Consider the following 20116-nt stretch of genomic DNA (forward strand, 5'->3'; position numbering starts at 1 on the left):
GGCTTTAGTCTCCCAAACAATTGTAGAACTGGTATTAGAAATCCTTTATATCAGAACACTATGTGGGTTACCTGTGGTTATTTTAAGGACTTCCATATTTTATGGAATTTCAAATATCTCAGCTTATGAATAACTAAAGATACTGTCTTAAATATCATCATACATTTAAAATTAATTTGCTCTCCTTTCAAAGTTCAGGCTTTGAACTATAGCTATGTGAATGTGTAAAGAGGAGGCAGGTCAAAGACTAAATCACTTTACATCCTCCCTGGTGTGCACACTCACATGGTTTTATCCAAGAAAAGGGGCCAGGCACAGTGGGTCATGCCTGTAATCCCAGCACTTTGAGAGTCCCAGGTGGGCAGATCACTTGAGGCCAGGAGTTCGAGACCAGCCTGAACAACATGGCGAAACCCTGTCTCTATAAAAAATACAAAAAATAGCTGGGCATGGTGGCGCATGCCTGTGGTCCCAACTACTCGGGAGGCTGAGGCAGGAGAATTGCCTGAACCCAGTGAGCCACGATCTCGCCACTGCACACCAGCCTGGGTGACAGAGCTAGACTCGGTCTCAAAAAAAAAAAAAGAAAAAAAAAAGATGTCTTATAACCCTCAAATGCATGGTGCCTTGCTCCTCAAACACCCTACCTGCTCCCAGTTTGGACTTAGAACAGCTGCTGACCATTTTCAGGGAAAACAGTTTCTACTTTAATCAGACTCCCCTTCTACATCAGGTCCTTTAGAGAAAATTATTCCTGAGTTTAGGGATCTGTGAACTTCCTCCTGTTCCTGAAGAGCTATTTACATTGATTCATTTTACACATAGAATAATAAGATCAGAAGCTGCCAGGGAATGACACTGATGCATTTTCCAAGGAGTGCCAGACTAGCTGAATAGAATTGAGGTCTGCTCCTAACTAAGGCTCAGATAAAGTGGAGCTTCTCCTCACCATCCCCCGACTGATTCATTAAAGGGAGGGAAGTTGAACAGAAGGTAGAGAGGTAGATTGAGGAAGGAAATGTACTTCAGCACTGACACGTGGCCTCCCTGAACCACCTTATCAAATAGGCCCCTACTTGTTTCCTAAAGTCCTTAAAAGAGGGAGATATTGCCAGAGAGAACTTGCCTTGAGAGCCAGGTGGTTTTGAGATCCTGTATTTATTTTTTAGTCTTTTGGAGGTGGCCAATCTCCATTTTATTTTTTTTTTTCGTTTTTTAAAATTTTTTATTTCCGTAGGTTATTGGGGAAAAGGTGGTGTTTGGTTCATGATTAAGTTCTTTAGTGGTGATTTGTGAGATTTTGGTGCACCCATCACCCGAGCAGTATACATTGCACACAATTTGTATTTTATCCCTTACCCCCTTCCCACTCTTTTCCCCTGAATCCCCAGAGTCCATTGTGTCATTCTTTTGCCTTTGCATGGTCATAGCTTAGCTCCCACTTATGAGTGAGAACATTCAACGATTGGTTTTCCATTCCTGAGTTACTTCACTTAGAATAATAGTTTCCAGTTTCATCCAGGTCGCTGCAAATGCCATTAATTCGTTCCTTTTTATGGCTGAGTAGTATTCCATCATATATATATATATATATATATGCCACAGTTCTTTTATCCACTTGTTGATTGATGGGCATGGAAGTCATTACACAGAAAAGATACTTGCACACACAAGTTTATAGCAGCACAGTTTGCAATTGCAAAAACAAGATCCTTTTTTTATATTACCACTTAGGAACACCTTGACTAAGTCCCTAATTTCTCTTTCCTTTACCTTCTTTATCCTGTAAATGAGAAAACACTGCTGACTTCCCTCATAAATTGCTATGAGAAATAATAGAAAATTATCAAAGATAATTTCATCTTTCCGTACAAAAAATTGTATGTAAATAATGTTGTTTATATTTTTGGGTTTTGTTTGTTTGTTTTGAGATGGAGTCTTACTCTGTTGCCCAGGCTAGAGTGCAGCTACCTTGGCTCACTGCAACTTCTGCCTCCTGGGTTCAAGTGATTCTCCTGCCTCAGCCTCCCGAGTAACTGGGATTACAGGCGCCCACCACCGCGCCCAGCTAATTTTTGTATTTTTAGTAGAGACAGGGGTTTCACCATCTTGGCCAGGCTGGTCTCGAACTCCTGACCTCGTGATCCACCCGCCTCGGCCTCCCAAAGTGCTGGGATTACAGGCATGAGCCACCGCGCCTGGCTGTTTAATATTTTTGTTAATGATGACTTGACAAATTTTAATAACACTGTAAGGATAGTGGAGGGGTCGGGGAGGCACAGGTGCAGGCGGGAGGGTACCTGAGGAATTCCTACCTTGGACCAGAATACAAAACCATGGATCCTATACTGATATAAATATAAATTTGGAATAGTATCTCCAATTACTAATAATAAATAGGAAGAATTATATTAGATGACTGACATTTCAATTATGTTTCTACCAGAAAGTGCATTTTGGCCAAATATTAACATGAAACCAGAAGTCAATCATGACCAGGCATGGTATCTCACGCCTGTAATCCCAACACTTTGGGAGGCTGAGGAGGGAGGACTGCTTAAGCCCAGGAGTTTGAGTCTAGCTTGGGTAACATGGTGAGACCCCATCTCTAAAAAAGAAAAAAATTAGCCGGGTGTAGGGGCACATGCCTGTGGTCCCAGCTACTCAGGAGGCTGAAGCAGGCGGATGACTTGAGCCCAGGACGTCAAGGCTGCAGTGAGCCATGTTTTTGTGCCACTGCTGCACTCCAGCCTGGATGGCAGAGTGAAACCCTGTCTCAAAAACAAAAAACAAACAAACAAAAAAACAAATTAAAAAGAAGGCAGTCATTATCCTTTCTGGCTGTCTTCCATTGCCTTCTTTCATGGTGCAGGCAGGATGCTGAGCCCTGTAAATCTCCCCACTGGGCCAACTGCTGCTGCCTGTAGGTGTGGGTGGTCTCCAACCATGACTGGGCTTTACCCTGTCCAGCTCTCTCTACGTGTCTGCAGTCAGCTCCTGCTCCCAATCCCCACACCAGCTATATCTCATCTGCACTGTTGCCCTCAAGCCTCCTACTTCACCATCCCTCTGCCAATGACTTGCCTCCTGTTGCACACAGAAAACAGAAAATATCAGGATGAATGACTTCACATCTCTACCTACATACCACATACACACACCTACACACAAACCACACAATCAGACTTTCCTATGTTTAGACCTACCCTTATCCTTCCATCTCAGTGGCAAGAGGTGTTCTCTCCACCTGTTCTGTAGATTCTATCCCCGGCTTTCTCAGGAACCTTGTTTTCCTTTCTGTGCCCATATCTTCAGCCTCTACCTTGCTACTTGCTTTTTCTGATCAGAATATGAATATTCTCAAGTCTCTTCCATCCTTAAAAAAATTGAGAAACTTTCTGCTGGTCAGGTTCAGTGGCTCATTCCTGTAATCCCAGTACTTTGGGAGGCCAAGGCAGGCAGATTGCTTGAGGTCAGGAGTTCCAGACCAGCCTGGGCAGCATGGTGAAACCCCACCTCTACAAATAATACAAAAATTAGCCAGGTATGCTGGTGTGCACCTATAGTCCCAGCTACTCAGGAGGTGGAGGCGAATCACTTGAGCCCAGGAGGTCGAGGCTGCAGTGAGCTGTGATTCGTGCCACTGCAGTCCTCCAGCCTGGGCGACAGAATGAGACTGTTTCAAAAAAAAAAAAAAAGAGAGAGAGAGAGAAAAGAAAAGAAAGAAAAAGAAAGAAAGAAAGAAAGAAGGAAAGAAAGAAAAGAAAAGAAAAGAAAAAAGAAACACACACACACACACCTTTCTCCCTTCGCAGTGAAGCTTCTGGGAGATGGGATTTTGAAGAGGCCACAACACTCAGTATCTGAAATGAAGAGCAGAACCGATTGTTTGCTCAGACAAAATAGAGCTATACTTATAGGACAGAGTCTCTCTGGGCAAAGCAAACTGCATCCTTATATAGGATTTAGGGAACCAACTGAAATCTCAGTCCTGCCCCCTCTGGCATCATCAAAATGACTCCCCTTGGTTGTAGGCCACACTTTGGTTCTTATCTGACATGGTGTCCCCGTAGCACTGGTACATAGCTGCTCCCTCCTTCTTGAAATACTCCTTATAGTCTCTTTCTGAGAGACCACTGTCTCCTGGGTTTTCATCTTTTTGGTCATGCTTCAGTCTCTGTTATAAGCTTTTCTTATACCCCATCCTTCAAATAATGGTATTCCTCAAGTGTCTTCCTCCACTATCTTCCCTCCAGAGTTTTTACCTGTCCTGTTACAGCTCATCTACTCTCTGATGGCACCTGCCATTGCATGTTCCCTGAATGACTCCCAAATCTTTATCTGCAGCCCAGATCCCTCTCCTAAGTGGTAGAGAGCCACATAACTGGCCGCCTACTAGATCTCTCCCACCTTGAGATATCAAAAGCTCCTCCTCTCATAGACTCTTATCTTGGTACCATCATCTATCCAGCTGTCCAATCTGTCTTGCTTTATCCCTCTCCTTGTTTCCCACATCCAGTCAGTGACTAAGTCTGCTCAATTCTGCTTTACTAACTCGCAAAGAGCTCTGTTCTTTTCATTTTTACTGCCAGTTTTCTCATTATCTCTTGCCTGAATTACTGCAGAAGCCTCCTAATTGATCTCCCTTTTGTGGCCCAGCCTTCATGCAGTCCACAATTTTGATCTCTCTAAAATGGAAGTCATGTCACTCCCTGTTTTGGTTTGTTTGTTTGTTTGTTTGTTTTGAGATGGAGTTTCGCTCGTGTTGCCCAGGCTGGAGTGCAATGACGCAATCTCAGCTCACCACAACCTCTGCCTCCCGAGTTCAAGCGATTCTCCTGCCTCAGCCTCCTGAGTAGCTGGGATTACAGGCATGCGCCACCACGCCCAGCTAATTTTGTATTTTTAGTAGAGATGAGGTTTCTCCATGTTGATCAGGCAGGTCTTGAACTCCTGACCTCAGGTGCTCCACCTGCTTTGGCCTCCCAAAGTGCTGGGATTACAGGCATGAGCCACCGCGCCCAGCCCACTCTCCTGTTTTAAATCCTTTGATTTTCCCCCATTGCTTTCAGGCAGGAAAAGACTTTATACAACTTATAAAGACCCCTGGGATCTAACCCTTGCATTCATTTCCAGTCTTATTTCTGGCACGTCCCATGTCATCCTCCCACACCTCTGCTTGAGTCACATTTGACACCTTGCAGTTCCTCAAATTCAGTGTGCTAATAAAGAGCCTCCACCTTCAACTTGCTGCTCCTGTTCTTGGAAATTCCCATTCCTTGCCGGGCTAGTTCATCTGAAAACTCAGCTCTGCTGTCACTTCCTCTGTGGTGACTTCCCTGACCACCCTCCTCACCCACAGTCTGATTGAAGTGCCCATCCTTTGTGTTCCATCTTAGTGCATACATTATATTATATTAATTTGACTGCAAAGACCTTGAGGTTAGAGATAACTGTGTTTGGTTGTTTTTTTTTTGTTTGTTTTTTTGAGATGGAGTCTCACTTTGTCTCCCAGGCTGGAGTGCAGTGGCGTGATCTCGGCTCACTGCAACCTCTGTCTCCTGGGTTCGAGCAATTCTCCTGCCTCAGCCTCCCAAGTAGCTGGGACTACAAGCATGTGCCACCACGCCTGGCTAATTTTTTTGTATTTTTAGTAGAGACGGGGTTTCACCATGTTGGTCAGGCTGGTCTCGAACTCCTGACCTCAAATGATCCACCCGCCTTGGCCTCCCAAAGTGCTGGGATTACAGGCGTGAGCCACCACACCCGGCTGGAATAACTTTTTTTATATCTGTATTCCAAGTACCACATGCCTAGTGACTTACAGAGGAGGTTCTTCTTAATCTTTGATGAATGAACTGGCCTTTTCAATTCATCAGGACCATAATATTTTATTTTATCAAGAGATAGGGTCTTGCTGTGTTGCCCAGGCTACGCTTGAACTGCTGGGTTCAAGCAATCCTCCTACCTCAGCATTCCAGGTAGCTGGGACTACATGCATCTACCACCAAACACAGCCTCTAGATTCAACTACCAGTTTGCAAGAAGCATAGAAGACTGGAGACTATGTTACATGATACCATAGGGATGCAATCGGTAAAATCTAAATGGAGGAAATTCTCTATGAACAATCATATATGCCTTAGACTATAAGGGAGAAAAGATAAATAGATAAAGAGCTTATACAGAGTCTTAAGAGAGATACCAGGCAATTTCAATGTATGGGAATTTTTTAGATCCTTATTCAAAAAACAATTGTGACTCAGAAATATGAGTCATTTATGTTACATTTATGTTACATAAATTTTATATTAAATATATTTTACAACAAGAAAAGATTTTATCAGGCTGGGCGCAGTGGTTCACGCCTGTAATCCCAGCACTTTGGGAGGCCAAGAAGGGCGGATCACGAGGTCAGGAGTTTGAGACCAGCCTGGCCAACATGGTGAAACCCCATCTCTACTAAAAATACAAAAATTAGTTGGGCGTGGTGGCAGGCGCCTGTAATCCCAGATGCTCCGGAGGCTGAGGCAGGAGAATCGCTTAAGCCCAGGAGGCGGAGGCTGCAGTGAGCTGAGATTGCACCACCGTACTCCAGCCTGGGTGACAGAGCGAGACTCTGTCTCAAAATCTCAAAAAAAAAAAAGAAAAAAGAAATTGTGCTTATCTTTTTTTTTTTTTTTTTTTTTTTTTTTTAGACAGAGTCTTGCTCTGTCGCCCAGGCTGGAGTTCAGTGGTGCAGTCTCAGCTCACTGCAGCCTCCGCCTCCTGGGCTTAAGCGATTCTCCTGCCTCAGCCTCCTGAGCATCTGCGATTACAGGCGCCTGCCACCACGCCCAACTAATTTTTGTATTTTTAGTTGAGATGGGGCTTCACCATGTTGGTCAGGCTGGTCTCGAACTCCTGACCTCGTGATCCGCCCACCTTGGCCTCCCGAAGTGCTGGGACTACAGGCGTGAGCCACTGCGCCTGGCCCTGTGCTTATCTTTTAAAGCATTCTTATATTTAGAAATGCATTCCAACATATTTACAGGTGAAAGGATATGTCTGGGATTTGTTTCAAAATAATCCGAGAGAAGGAAGTGAATTGGTATATAGATGAAATTGGATTGGCCGTGAGCTGATAATTATTGCAGCTGAGCGATGGGTACATGGCAGTTCATTATGCTATTCTGCCTGCTTTTGTTTGTATTTAAAATTTTTATGATAAAATCCTTTTTTTTTTTTTTTTCTTTTTTGAGACCGAGTCTCGCTCTGTCGCCCAGGCTAGAGTATAGTGGCACCATCTCAGCTCACTGCAACCTCCTCCTCCTAGGTTCAAGCGATTCTCCTGCCTCGGCCTCCCAAGTAGCTGGGACTACAGGCGCTTGCCACCATACCCAGCTAAGTTTTTTGTATATTTAGTAGGGACTGGGTTCTACCATGTTAACCAGGCTGGTCTCAAACTCCTGACCTCAAGTGATTTGCCCGCCTCAGCCTCCCAAAGTGCTGGCATTACAGGCATGAGCCACCGTGTCTGGCCTGATAAAATCTTTTATTGTTGTAAAATATATTAACATAAAATTTACCATTTTAACCATTTTTCAGTATACAGTTCAGTGGCATTAAGTACTTCATGTTGTCGTGCAACTGTTGCCACCATTCATCTCCAGACTTTTCTCATCTTCCCAAACTGAAACTCTGTATCCGTTAAACAATAGCTCCTCATTCTCCTCTCCCTGCTGCCCTGACAACCGCCATTCTATGCTGTCTTTATGAATTTGACTACTTTAGGTAACTTATGTAAGTGCAATCTTTCAGTATTTGTCCTTTAGTGTCTGGCTTTTTTCACTTAGTTTTCAAGTTCATCCATGTTGTAGCATGTATTAGAATTTCATTCCTGTTTAAGGCTGAATAATAATCTATTATATGTATATACCACATTTTATCGATCTATTCATCTTCCAGAAATTGACATTTGGGTTGCTTCCAAAACAGTTTTTAAGTTCTTTCCTGGAGGTATCCCATAATGAATGTTCTTATAAATGAGGTATATTGATGATAGTCATCTTGCTGAGGAACAGACGAAGAATTTCTAATTTCTGAAGACATCAGATCCCAAAGGCTTTAGAGTTTCTGAACAGCTACAATCCATAAAACCTCAGGAAGTGCCGTAGACTGCAGAGGAGGAGGTAAAAAGGTATAAGCACAGGGAAAGGAAGTTAACATTTGCTGTTTAGGATTACTGAGAAAAGCTCTTGCTCTCATTGGCCTCTCTTACCTCCCAGGCAGCTTTTCTATTTCCGGAGCATCCCTACACAGTTATTTCTAACCCATGTAGCCCTGCCAACTATATTTTTACCCTAAGCTCAGGAACTACTTTTCATCAGTTTTATGCCAAAAGTTAATGTGTCACATATGAGTAAAAAAAAAAAAGTCTCTTATCTCCTCCTACTGGAGATAAGCCAAATTAGGGCAGAAGCCAAACCAGAAAAATTCAAACCAAATATTAATCTGAAATATGTTTGTTTGTTCATTTGTTTGAGACAGGGTCTCACCATGTTGCCCAGGCTGGTCTCGAACTCCTGAGTTCAAGAGATCCTCCCACCTCAGCCTCTCAAAGCACTGGGATTACAGGCATGAGCCACTGCACCTGGCAAAATATGTTTTTATTCTTCTGATTTTTAGAGAATTATCCTTAATCATCTTGAGAAAAAACGGTAGACAGAAAATTAAAATTTAACCCCGATAGTAATCAGAATAAAGAAAATGCAGTGGCAAAAGGAGACGTATTTCAAGGAAAAATAATTTTGTGAAAAGGAAAGGTGAAATAGTAGGAAATACTGGAAACAGAAACCCCAAATCAGAAGGGAGAAAAAAAAGAATTCTAAGATGATAAGTCTGACTTGAGTAAGCCTCCATCTTCCCATTCCAGAAGTCTGGGCCAAGTGTACTCCTTATCAGTAAGGGAAAGTATCACTAAGGAGGACCCGTGATGTTGTGTGGGATGGGGCAGGCAGGGTGTGGGGGCGGGGCAGAGATACCGTATTTTAGGTTAAGCCTGAGGTATTGGGTACTCAGGAGGTATTAGTTCTGGGATCAGTTTGGAATTTTAGATGTGCTCTAGAATGAACCGCGTATTGTTTATTTTGTTGTGCTATGTAGTCCAGACTCCAGAATGTATCCTTCCGGTATTATCACACAGTTTTGATTACCATAGCTGTATAAGAAGGACTAAAATGAGGTTAACTGATTTTTCTGCTTCATTCTTTCTTTTCAAAATTGTTTTAGCTATTCTACTTCCTTTGCCTTTACTGTCTATAGCCTTCCAATTCATGAACCTGGACGATGGTGTTGAGTTCTTCTATATGCTTGCTGATTTTCTGTCCAGTTATCTCAATTGTTGAGAGAGGAGTGTTGAGGTCTCCAACTGTAGTTGTAGATTTGGCTATTTCTCCTCCTGGTTCTGTCAGCTTTTGCTTTCACATATTTTGCAGCTCTGTTGTTTGGTACACACATTTAAGATTGCTATGTTTTCTTAGATTGACCCTGTTACCACTATATAACGTCTTTTGTGTCTCTGGTAATTTTCTCTGCTCTGAAGTCTATTTTATTTAATATTAATATAGCCACTCCAGCTTTCCTTTCATTGTTTGCATGCTATATAACTTTTTCCATCCCTCTACTTTCCACCAGTCTATTTGATTATATTTGAAGTGAGTTTTTTTTTAGATAGCATATAGTTGGGTCATGTTTTTTAATCCATTCTGCCAGCCTCTGTCTTTTAATTGGTATATGTAGACTTTTTATACCTCATACTATTATTGATATGTTAGGGCTTATATTTGCCATTTATTTTTTCTTTTCTGTGTTTTGTCTCTGTTTTACTTTTCCTCCCTTCCTATGGACTATTGAACTTTTTTAGAATTCCATTTTTATTTCTTTATAATGGCTTTTTAAAATCTATAGTGTTTTTTTCTGGGTGCAGTGGTTCACACCTGTAATTCCAGCACTTTGGGAGGCTGAGGTGGGTGGATCATTTGAGGTCAGGAATTCAAAACCAGCCTGGCCAACATGGTGAAAATCGGGCTTTACTAAAAATACAAAAAAAAATTAGCCAGGCATGGTGCTGTGCACCTGTAATCCCAGCTACTCAGGAGGTTGAGGCAGGAAAATTGCTTGAACCCGGGAGGCGGAAGTTGCAGTGAGCTGAGATCAGACTACTGCACTCCAGCCTGGCGGACAGTGAGATTCTGTCTCAAAAAATAAATAAAATAAAATAAAATCTATAGTGTTTTTGAGTGTATCTTTTTGTATAGCATTTTTAGTGATCACTGCAGGTGTTTTGGAGGTTTTTCGGGTTTTTTTTTTTTTTTGGTGGGAGCTTTTTCAGATAGGGTTTCACTCTGTTGCGCAGGCTGGAGTGCAGTGGCACTATCATAGCTCACTGCAGCATTGATCTACTGGGCCCAAGGGATCCTCCCACTTCAGCCTCCAGAGTAGCTGGGACCACAGGCACACACCACCATCCCCAACTAATGTTTTTTATTTTTAGTAGAGACAAAATCTTGCTTTGTTTCCCAGGCTGGTCTCAAACTCCTGAACTCAAGCTGAGGCAGAAATTAAAGAAAGAAAAAATAAAATTAAAAAAGAGAAATAAACTTTCCTGTATTAGGCTGACTTGACCCAGAGGCAGCAACAGGCACAGGCCAGACCCAAGAAAAGTCTTGATAATACTATCTAATGTGCCCTGAAGACTCTCCCAGTACTCCCTCAACATAAGGAAGAGAAAAACAAATTTTCCTTTGTCTTATAGTATAAGTTTATAGATTCCTGTTCTCTGTAACTAGTAACTTCAAGTATTCTGTTTTACCTAAACAGTACAGTGAAAGTCATGAGACATCTGAGCAGGCCTAAGCTATAGCCACCTAGGTGCTATAGTGAATGTCACAGAATAAGCCGTGCTAGGCACTAAGGCAAACCTAGATAACAGCCATCTAGATTGCATAGCAACAGTCATGTGTAATCCTGAGTTATGCACCTATCACAGTTTGATTAACTGTCTTTGTTCTGCCTCTGTATTCTTGCTTTCACACCACCATAAGTTTGTTTCAGGCTAGCCCACCCCCTTTTTGAAGGGTATTTAAAAGTCAAGTGCTGTCTTTGTTCTTAGCCCAGTTTTTTAGATGTTAAGTCTGCTAGGTCTGAGTGCACTCAATAAAGATCCTCCTGCTTTACCCCGAAGTCTGTCTAGTCCTCCTGATTTCTGCAACAAAGCGATCCATCCAACTTGACCTCCCAAAGTGCTAGGATTACAGGTATGAACTACCACACCCAGCCAACTCTATTTGTTTTATACATACACAGACACACACACATACACAGCATCATAGTCTACTGATGTTATTTTACTAAGTTTTCTGAGTAAGACTGCCTCTTTCCTGGTCTTTGGCTAGAGAGAACAAGCCTTTGTTGGGTTTTTTTGTCTGCACACATTGGCATTTCTAGGTTGACAGCTTCTTCAGCTCCAATTCTGAGATATATGTGGCAAAAAGAAAACCCAGGGAACTCACCACCATGTCAGTCCTTGTGTACTGAGGTCCCCAGCCAGTTTGCCATTTTTCCCTCTACCTTTCCAAGTCTTCTTATGTTTATTTTATATATAATGTCCAAGGTTTTTAGTTGCACTTAGTGGGAGACATAGGGAGAAGTACATCTACTCCATTTTCCCTCCTCGTTTTACTTTTGATCTAACATAGAATCTTAAGTTGAATTTTCTGTCTTTTTAAAAAAATTATTCCAAGTAGCCGGGCGCGGTGGCTCACGCCTGTAATCCCAGCACTTTGGGAGGCCAAGGCGGGCAGATCACGAGGTCAGGAGTTTGAGACCAGCCCGACCAACATGGCGAAACCCCGTCTCTACTGAAAATACAAAAATTAGCTGGGCGTTGTGGCGGGTGCCTGTAATCACAGCTACTCAGGAGATTGAGGCAGGAGAATCACTTGAACCCAGGAGGCGGAGGTTGCAGTGAGCCAAGATTGTGCCATTGCACTCCAGCCTGGGTAACAGAGCGAGACTCCGTCTCAAAAAAAAAAAAAAAAAAAAAAAACTATTCCAAGTATACCTATGACACTGATTCAGACCACTGGATCCAGCCTTCGAATTTACCCGAGAGGAAGTGGGTTCATGGCTGGACTGTCATGGAGTTTCAGGCCAGGGCTTTTATGCTGCACACTCATCTTTTTCCCTGTGTCTTTCATTTATTCTCCTTTGTTTTCATTGTTTTCAGAGAGCTGCTTCTAGTAGAGACTTCTCAGCCACAAGATGGTGCCCCAGAATAGTTCAAGATAGGCTTTTCTGCTCTTCTTTGGGCCCCAGTCTTTAATGTACTATTAGTAAACTCAAGGCCATTTATCTGAACCAGGATATAGCTATGAAGACACAACTGTATTATCTTAAGCCATGTTTTCCCAGTTGCCTGAAAACTTAAGCAATCAGTATCAGAAATAGTTTTTGTTTGAATTTTTTTTATAATTGTATTATTATTATTATTATTATTTAGAGATGGGGTCTTGCTGTGTTGCCCGGGCTGGTCCCGAACTCCTGGCCTCAAGCAGTCCTCCTGCCTCAGCATCCCAAAGTGCTGGGATTACAGGCCTGAGCCACCAGACCCAGCCTATGTCTTTTGAGCTATTTGAATCCATGAATCAAAGTTTACTAGTGTAGATGTTTGCCTTTTATTACCAGCCCAACTTTTAAAATAGCTTATAAGATTATGTTTAAAAATACATAGAATAACTTTCTTTGCCATGTCTACTGAGAGAACGAAGACCATTCTCAGCAACCAGACTGTCAACATTCCAGAAAATGGTGACATTACTCTGAAGGGACACACAGTTACTGTGAAAGGCCCCAGAGGAACCCTGCAGAGGGATTTCAATCACATCAGTGTAGATTCAGTCTTCTTGGAAAGAAAGAAAAGAGGCTCCAGGTTGATAAATGGTGGGGAAACTGAAAGGAACTGGCTGCCGTTCAGACTATTTGTAGTCATGTACAGAACATGATCAAGGGTGTTACACTGGGCTTCCATTACAGGATGAGGTCTATGTATGCTCACTTCCCCATCAATGTCGTTATCCAGGAGAATGGGTCTCTTGTTGAAATCTGAAATTTCTTGGGTGAAAAATACATCCTCAGGGTTCGGATGAGAACAGGTGTTGCTTGTTCAGTATCTCAAGCCCAGAAAGATGAATTAATCCTTGAAGGTAATGACATTGAGCTTGTTTCCAATTTAGAGGCTTTGATTCAGCAAGCCACGACAGTTAAAAACAAGGATATCAGGAAATTTTTGGATGGTATCTATGTCTCTGAAAAAGGAACTGTTCACCCGGCTGATGAATAAGATCTAAGAGTTGTCCAGCTTCTGAAACAAGATGCCGGATGATTCCTAAGACCTATTTGTGATGTTTAAATGATGCAAAAGACCTATTGATTTGGAAAGAAAAATAAAATAAAAATACATAGGACAGAAAGACTGGTAAATAGACATTAACAATCTTTGGGTAGTGAGCTGTGAGTCATTTGTTCTTTCATTTTTCAAGTTTTCAAATATGAGCTACTTTATGATGGATGAAAATGGATGTTGGGCATATTCTTCAGCTAATCAGAAAATATTTATTAACGAAAAAATATATTTATGACCCATCCAATGTGTGTAGAGCCAGCATATATGTTTTCTTAGTCTTGATAGTTACATAAGAAAATATTGGGGGCTGGGCGCGGTGGCTCACGTCTGTAATCCCAGCACTTTGCTAGGCTGAGGTGGGTGGATCACCTGAGGTCAGGAGTTTGAGACCAGCCTGGCCAACATGGTGAAACTCCGTCTCTACTAAAAATACAAAAATTAGCCAGGCATGGGTGGCAGGTGCCTGTAATCCAAGGTACTCAGGAGGCTGAGGTAGGAGAATCGCTTGAACCTGGGAGGCAGAGGTTGCAGTGAACTGAAATTGTGCCACTGCACTCCAGCCTGGGTGACAGAGCAAGACTCTGTCTCAAAATAATAATAATAATAATAATATTGGGTACTCCGTTACTAAAGGCAGGGACTATGGCTTAAAATCCTGCAGCTGTGATACCTACCATGTGCCTTACACATAGAGAGGTCTAGGAAATAACTGCTTGAGCACAGAAACCATTATTCCTAGCTTTGAAGGAAAGAACTATATTTTACTAGTTGTAAATCTTTGAGTTTGGTGTCCTCAAGGTAATTACCTGCTTGAGTGTTAGCTCACATGAAGTGGGCAAGTTGTGTCCATTCTTTTTTTTTTTTAGAGATGGTGTCTCACTCTGTTGCCCAGGATTGCAGTGGTACAATTGTAGCTCACTGTAGCCTTGAACTCCTCAAGCAATCCTCCTGCCTCAGCCTCTCATGTAGCCGGGATCACAGGTGCATGCCACCATGCCTGGCTAATTTTTATTTTATTTATTCATTCATTCATTCATTCATTTTTTTTGAGATGGAGTCTTGCTCTGTCACCCAGGCTGGAGTGCAGTGGTGTGATCTCAGCTCATGGCAACCTCCACCCCACGGATTCAAGCAATTCTCCTGCCTCAGCCTCCCCAGTAGCTGGGATTACAGACATGCATCACCACGCCCAGCTAATTTTTGTATTTTTAGTAGAGATGGGGCCATGTTGGCTAGGCTAGTCTTAAACTCCTGAGTCAAGTGATCTGCCCACCTTGGCCTCCCAAAGTGCTGGGATTACAGGGAGAGCCACAGTGCCTGGCCTAATTTTTTTTTTTAATAGAGACGAGGTCTTGCTATGTTGTCCAGGCTGGTCTAAAACTTCTTGCCTCAAGCAGTCCTCCAGTCTCATCCTCCCACAGTGCCGAAGTTACAGATGTGAGCCACCATACCCAGCCCATTCTATGTCTTAATTATAGAACTAATAATTAGGGATAAAAAAGCCAACTACTCCTTACTGAAATAAGATTAGCAATGGAGTGGACAAAAATTCAATATCAGTCCAAAGCAATAAACGGTAATATTTTAAAAATTCAGCTGGCCAGGCACAGTGGCTCACGCCTGTAATCCCAACACTTTGGGAGCTGAGGCGGTTGGATCACAACGTCAGGAGTTCCAGACCAGCCTGGCCATTATGGTGAAACCCCGTCTCTGCTAAAATTACAAAAATTAGCCAGGCATGATGGCGTGTGCCTGTAGTCCCACCTACTCTGGAAGTGCCACCACTTCTGTGGCAGAAGACTTGTTTGAACCCAGGAGTTGGAGGTTGCAGTGAACTGAGATCGCGCCACTGCCCTCCAGCCTGTGCAACAGAGCAAGACTTCGTCTCAAAAATAAAAAATAAATAAATAAAAAATAAAAAAATTCAGCCCTTGATAATTCATTATTAGATCATCAGAGTCAATGTGTATATTGGATATAACAGGTACGAATGTAATATTTGATAGCTGATTAAATAAATGAATTCATTTTATTGATGATAGGACTTTAAGTAATGTCCTGAAAATCTACAGAGGAGGAACTTATGAGTAAAGAGAAGCTAGACTAAAATAAATACCTTTTCCAACCAAGACCCAAGAAAATAAAGGATTTCTGCAAGACCTTTCAACTTGTGATTTTTGTGGGCCCACCAATTCTTATAAAGATCTTTTATATTTCTGATACATGATTATATAATACAAGTTATAATTTTTTCAGCTTTTGTTTTACTTAGTAATATCCATTTATAGCTTAGTTTAATAGGTGGTACATAAAAGTAATTTATGTACTTTTCCTTATGAAAAATTGAGTATAGGCAAGCTCACCAAAGTACTAGACTTCTAAAACCCAAGTCTAGACCTTTGAGGAGTTCATGTGCACACAATGAAGTGGAGGCCAGTGGGAAGTGGAGAGAATGGGGATAAAGTAACTGACTGGAAAGTAGGCTACAGGGGGCCGGGCGCGGTGGCTCACGCCTGTAATCCCAGCACTTTGGGAGGCCGAGGCGGGCGGATCACGAGGTCAGGAGATCGAGACCATCCTGGCTAACACGGTGAAACCCCGTCTCTACTAAAAAAAAATACAAAAAATTAGCCGGGCGTGGTGGCGGGCGCCTGTAGTCCCAGCTGCTCGGGAGGCTGAGGCAGGAGAATGGCGTGAACCCGGGAGGCGGAGCTTGCAGTGAGCCGAGATCGCGCCACTGCACTCCAGCCTGGGCGACAGAGCGAGACTCCGTCTCAAAAAAAAAAAAAAAAAAAAAAAAAAAGTAGGCTACAGGGTAGAAATCGACAGATCTTTAGTAGAAAAGGGGATTTCAATGAAAGGAGGCAGTATTAGCAATAAAGTCATAACATAGAAAAGTCACTGTCTAGTCTAATCATTTACAAACTTAAAAAGAAGTAGAAGCTTTTATTCAAATCAAAACTTATGTAGAATACCAATATGATAAATATATAAAGGTTGAGCCGTTTGGGTCGAAACAAGGTTTGACATGTATAGGAAACAAAATCCCATCCCTCTTGAGCCTCTCTATCTCTATCCTAGTGGGCCCTAGAGAGCACAGTTTAAAACAGCTGAACTAGGCTGGGTGCAGTGGCTCACACCTGTAATCCAGGTGCTTTGGGAGGCCAAGGCAGGAGAATTTCTTGAGGCCAGAAGTTCAAGACCAGCCTGGGCAGGATCGTGAGATCCCATCTCTACCAAAAAAAAAAAAAATTAGGCCAGGCATGGTGGCTCATGCCTGTAATCCCAGCACTTTGGGAGGCTGAAGCGGGTGGGTCACCTGAGGTCAGGAGTTCGAGACCAGCCTGACCAACATGGTGAAACCCCGTCTCTACTAAAAATACAAAATTAGTTGGGTGTGGTGGCGCATGCCTGTAATCCCAGCTACTTGGGAGGCTGAGGCAGGAGAATCACTTGAACCCGGGAGGGAGAGGTTGCAGTGAGCTGAGATCTCGCCATTGTACTCCAGCCTGGGCAACAAGAGTGAAACTCTGTCTCCAAAAAAAAAAAAAAAAAAAATTAGCCAGACGTGGTGCACATCTGTGGTCCCAACTACTCAGGAGGCTGAAGTGGGAGGATTGCTTGAGCCCAGGAATTCAAGGCTGCAGTGAGCTATGATTGCACCTGTGCACTCCAGTCTGGACAGCAGAATGAGATCCTGTCCCACACACAAAAATAAAGAAACCCCCCCCTGCAATGTAGCCTGACCAGTAGGCAGATGTTAGACATTAATGTGTAATAGGGAAGCATTTTCCTCAGGCTTTCAAAGATGGGAAATTATTGTGGATTGTTTTCTTACCCCCTACCAGAAAAGAGTGCTTCACCATTGAGGTGGCCTGCTGGAAAAATCACTCCACTAATTTGAGAGTCTTCCCTTGAACTTTTGTGGTTCTGGCTTTGTGTTTTTTAGCTCTTAAATGTCGTCTCTCAACTAGCCAAACAGAATCTGCGACTGCTGGTCCTAGGCCGGAAGCACATGCTAAGACGGAGTTCCCAGTGGAGTCGGGATGAGATGGAAGAGGTGCAAAAGCAAGCCAGCTGTTTTTTTGCTGATGACATGTAAGTGTTGGAGGTAACAGGTGAATTATACTGTGCTGCAGACATCTATCTGCTTGTTAGTTACCTACTTTAAACCTATCTTTTAAATGCATGTGTATATGTATACTCACCCTCATTAAAAAAAAAAAAAAAGATTTGAGACAACTTACAAAACTACGGTTTCTTCTAAAAAAGAAAAACACTACAGTTTCTATGGCAGGATAAACTTAAACAGATGAGGAAATCAGGATAAAGGAGAAGTGGAGGGAAGTTAAGTTAGGAGTGAGATTAGTACACTGAATACATGCCATAAGATCCTAAGTAGATCATTTAGCAAATACTTGACAAACAGGAGCACCTTCTATGTTCTTGGAGAAAGAGCAGTGAAAAAGACAAAGTCCCTGCCCTCTTAGAATTTACAATAAACAGATAAACAAACAGGTAATGTCATTCCAGGCAGTGATTAGTACTATGGGGACAATAAAGCAAGGTAGATAGAAAGAATTTAGGTAAGGAATAGGTCAGAGGGTTGTGAATGGGGTGGTCAGGAACAGCCTTTCTGAGGGGGCAGATTCGATGAGGAGTGAGTTATTTGAGAAATGGGGAGAGGTGGTGGGAAGAACATCCCAAATAATATGAAATATTTAAAAAGCCCCGATGCAGGCCGGGCTCATGCCTGTAATCCCAACACTTTGGGAGGCCGAGGCGGGCAGATCACGAGGTCAAGAGATCGAGACCATCCTGGCTAACGGTGAAACCTCATCTCTACTAAAAATACAAAAAATTAACCGGGCATGGTGGCGGGTGCCTGTAGTCCCAGATACTGAGGAGGCTGAGGCAGGAGAATGGCGTGAACCCGGGAGGTGGAGCTTGCAGTGAGCCGAGATCGCGCCACTGCACTTCAGCCTGGGCAACAGTGCGAGGCTCCATCTCAAAAAAAAAAGGAGCCCAAAGGAGCCCTGAGGCAGGCATAAGCTTGGCATGTGTTTGAGGAAAGCAAGATGGCCAGTTGGGCTATAATAGCAAGAGGGAAAGTAATAAGCTCTGAGATTAGAGAGAAGGCAGAAACCGCAATACAGAGGACCTTGCAGATCCTGGTAGACAAGCAAGAGGCCTAGATTTTCTTCTAAATGTAGGGAGAAAATTGCTGTTGAGCTGCAGCTTCCCAGGAAGCCAAAGGAACCATGGTAAACATGGTCAGTAACAAAACCTACAGTAAGCCAGCCACAGTGGCTCATGTCTATAATCCCAGCACTTTGGGAAGCCAAGGCAGGCAGATCACTCAAGATCAGGAGTTTGAGACCAGCCTGGCCAACATAGTGAACCCCATCTCTACTAAAAATACGATTAGCCAGATGTGGTGGCACATGCCTTGTAGTCCCAGGTACTCGGGAGGCTGAGGCAGCAGAATCACTTGAACCTGGAAAGCCGAGGTTGCAGTGAGCCAAGATCGTGCCACTGCACTCCAGCCTGGGTTACGGAATGAGACTGTCTCAAAAAAAAAAAAAAAAAAAAAAAAAACCCACAAACCTACAGTAGCCATAAAGTAAGAAGAAAATAGCTAATTAGGAGGAGTACAGATCCGCAACAGCACATATGAACTCAATGCACTGTTGTGCATTGAGGTTTTCATATTGTTTGTGCTAACAAAAGTTTATTTCCAACTTTGCTTAATGAGTGTATATGCCTCAGCCCCAAATCTAGGTTTCATAGTCTGAATGTGATAACTTCAAGATTTGTCAGTATTCTCCAAATCATTTATTTTATTGAGACGGAGTCTCGCTGTGTCACCCAGGCTGGAGTACAGTGGCACAATCTTTGTTCATGGCAACCTCCACCTCCCGGGTTCAAGCGATTCTCCTGCCTCAGCCTCCCAAGTAGTTGGGATTACAGGCACCCTCCACCATGCCCAACTAATTTTTGTATTTTTAGTGGAGATGGGGTTTCACCATGTTGGCCAGGCTGGTCTCGAACTCCTGACCTCATGATCCACCCACCTCAGCCTCCCAAAGTGCTAGGATTACAGGCATGAGCCACCTCGCCTGGCCCCCAAATCATTTATTATTTAAAAAGTACAGTAGCTCTCAAGGCATAAAGCAAGAGAGAAGCAAACCTCTCATCCAGTTCCCAAACCACATCCCTTCTTTTTTAGCTGGAAGATGGTGCTTCCATTTCTCCAAGAGCAGAAGACCTAATGGCAACATTGGGTAGACAGTAAGATTGTAGGCTTGGGAATTAGTTTACCCAGGTTGAGATCATGGCCCTGCCACTCCCTGTCTTGGAAAGGTTTTTCCTTTCTCTCTGTCTTCCTTATCTCTTGTGTAACTTTTATGGGGTTGTTTTAAGGATTAAATAAGATAATATGTGTAAATAACTCATGTAAAACTCTTGGCATAGCACCAAGTACATGGAAAACATATATGTTAGTTGCTGTCATGATCATTATTATTTTCCTTATATGGAAAAATTAGATAAATTTGAAGTGTTATGACTAAGAAGCGTGTTGGAAAGTGGTCTCACTGCTTGGTTTGGGGTCTGTATTTATTGCATCAGCTGAAATTCCAAACTCAGTTGTAATGATCAATTCACTGACCT

The 20116-nt window shown here is 42.8% G+C and overlaps 1 protein-coding gene and 1 pseudogene across 5 annotated transcripts in view; both read left to right on the forward strand.

Moving 5' to 3' along the window:
• PRORP (protein only RNase P catalytic subunit) overlaps positions 1–20116 on the forward strand; it is a 158039-nt gene that overhangs the window by 129751 nt on the left and 8172 nt on the right. For all 5 annotated transcript variants that reach the window (XM_008974674.4, XM_008974679.4, XM_034937437.3 and 2 more), the window contains one exon: positions 17394–17542. In XM_008974674.4, the coding sequence (XP_008972922.1) occupies positions 17394–17542 (149 nt within the window). The remainder of the gene's footprint in view (positions 1–17393; positions 17543–20116) is intronic.
• On the forward strand, positions 12789–13468 carry LOC106635470 (large ribosomal subunit protein uL6-like; annotated as a pseudogene).

This window comes from Pan paniscus, chromosome 15 (assembly GCF_029289425.2).
Source record: "Pan paniscus chromosome 15, NHGRI_mPanPan1-v2.0_pri, whole genome shotgun sequence".
Lineage (NCBI taxonomy): Eukaryota > Metazoa > Chordata > Mammalia > Primates > Hominidae > Pan > Pan paniscus.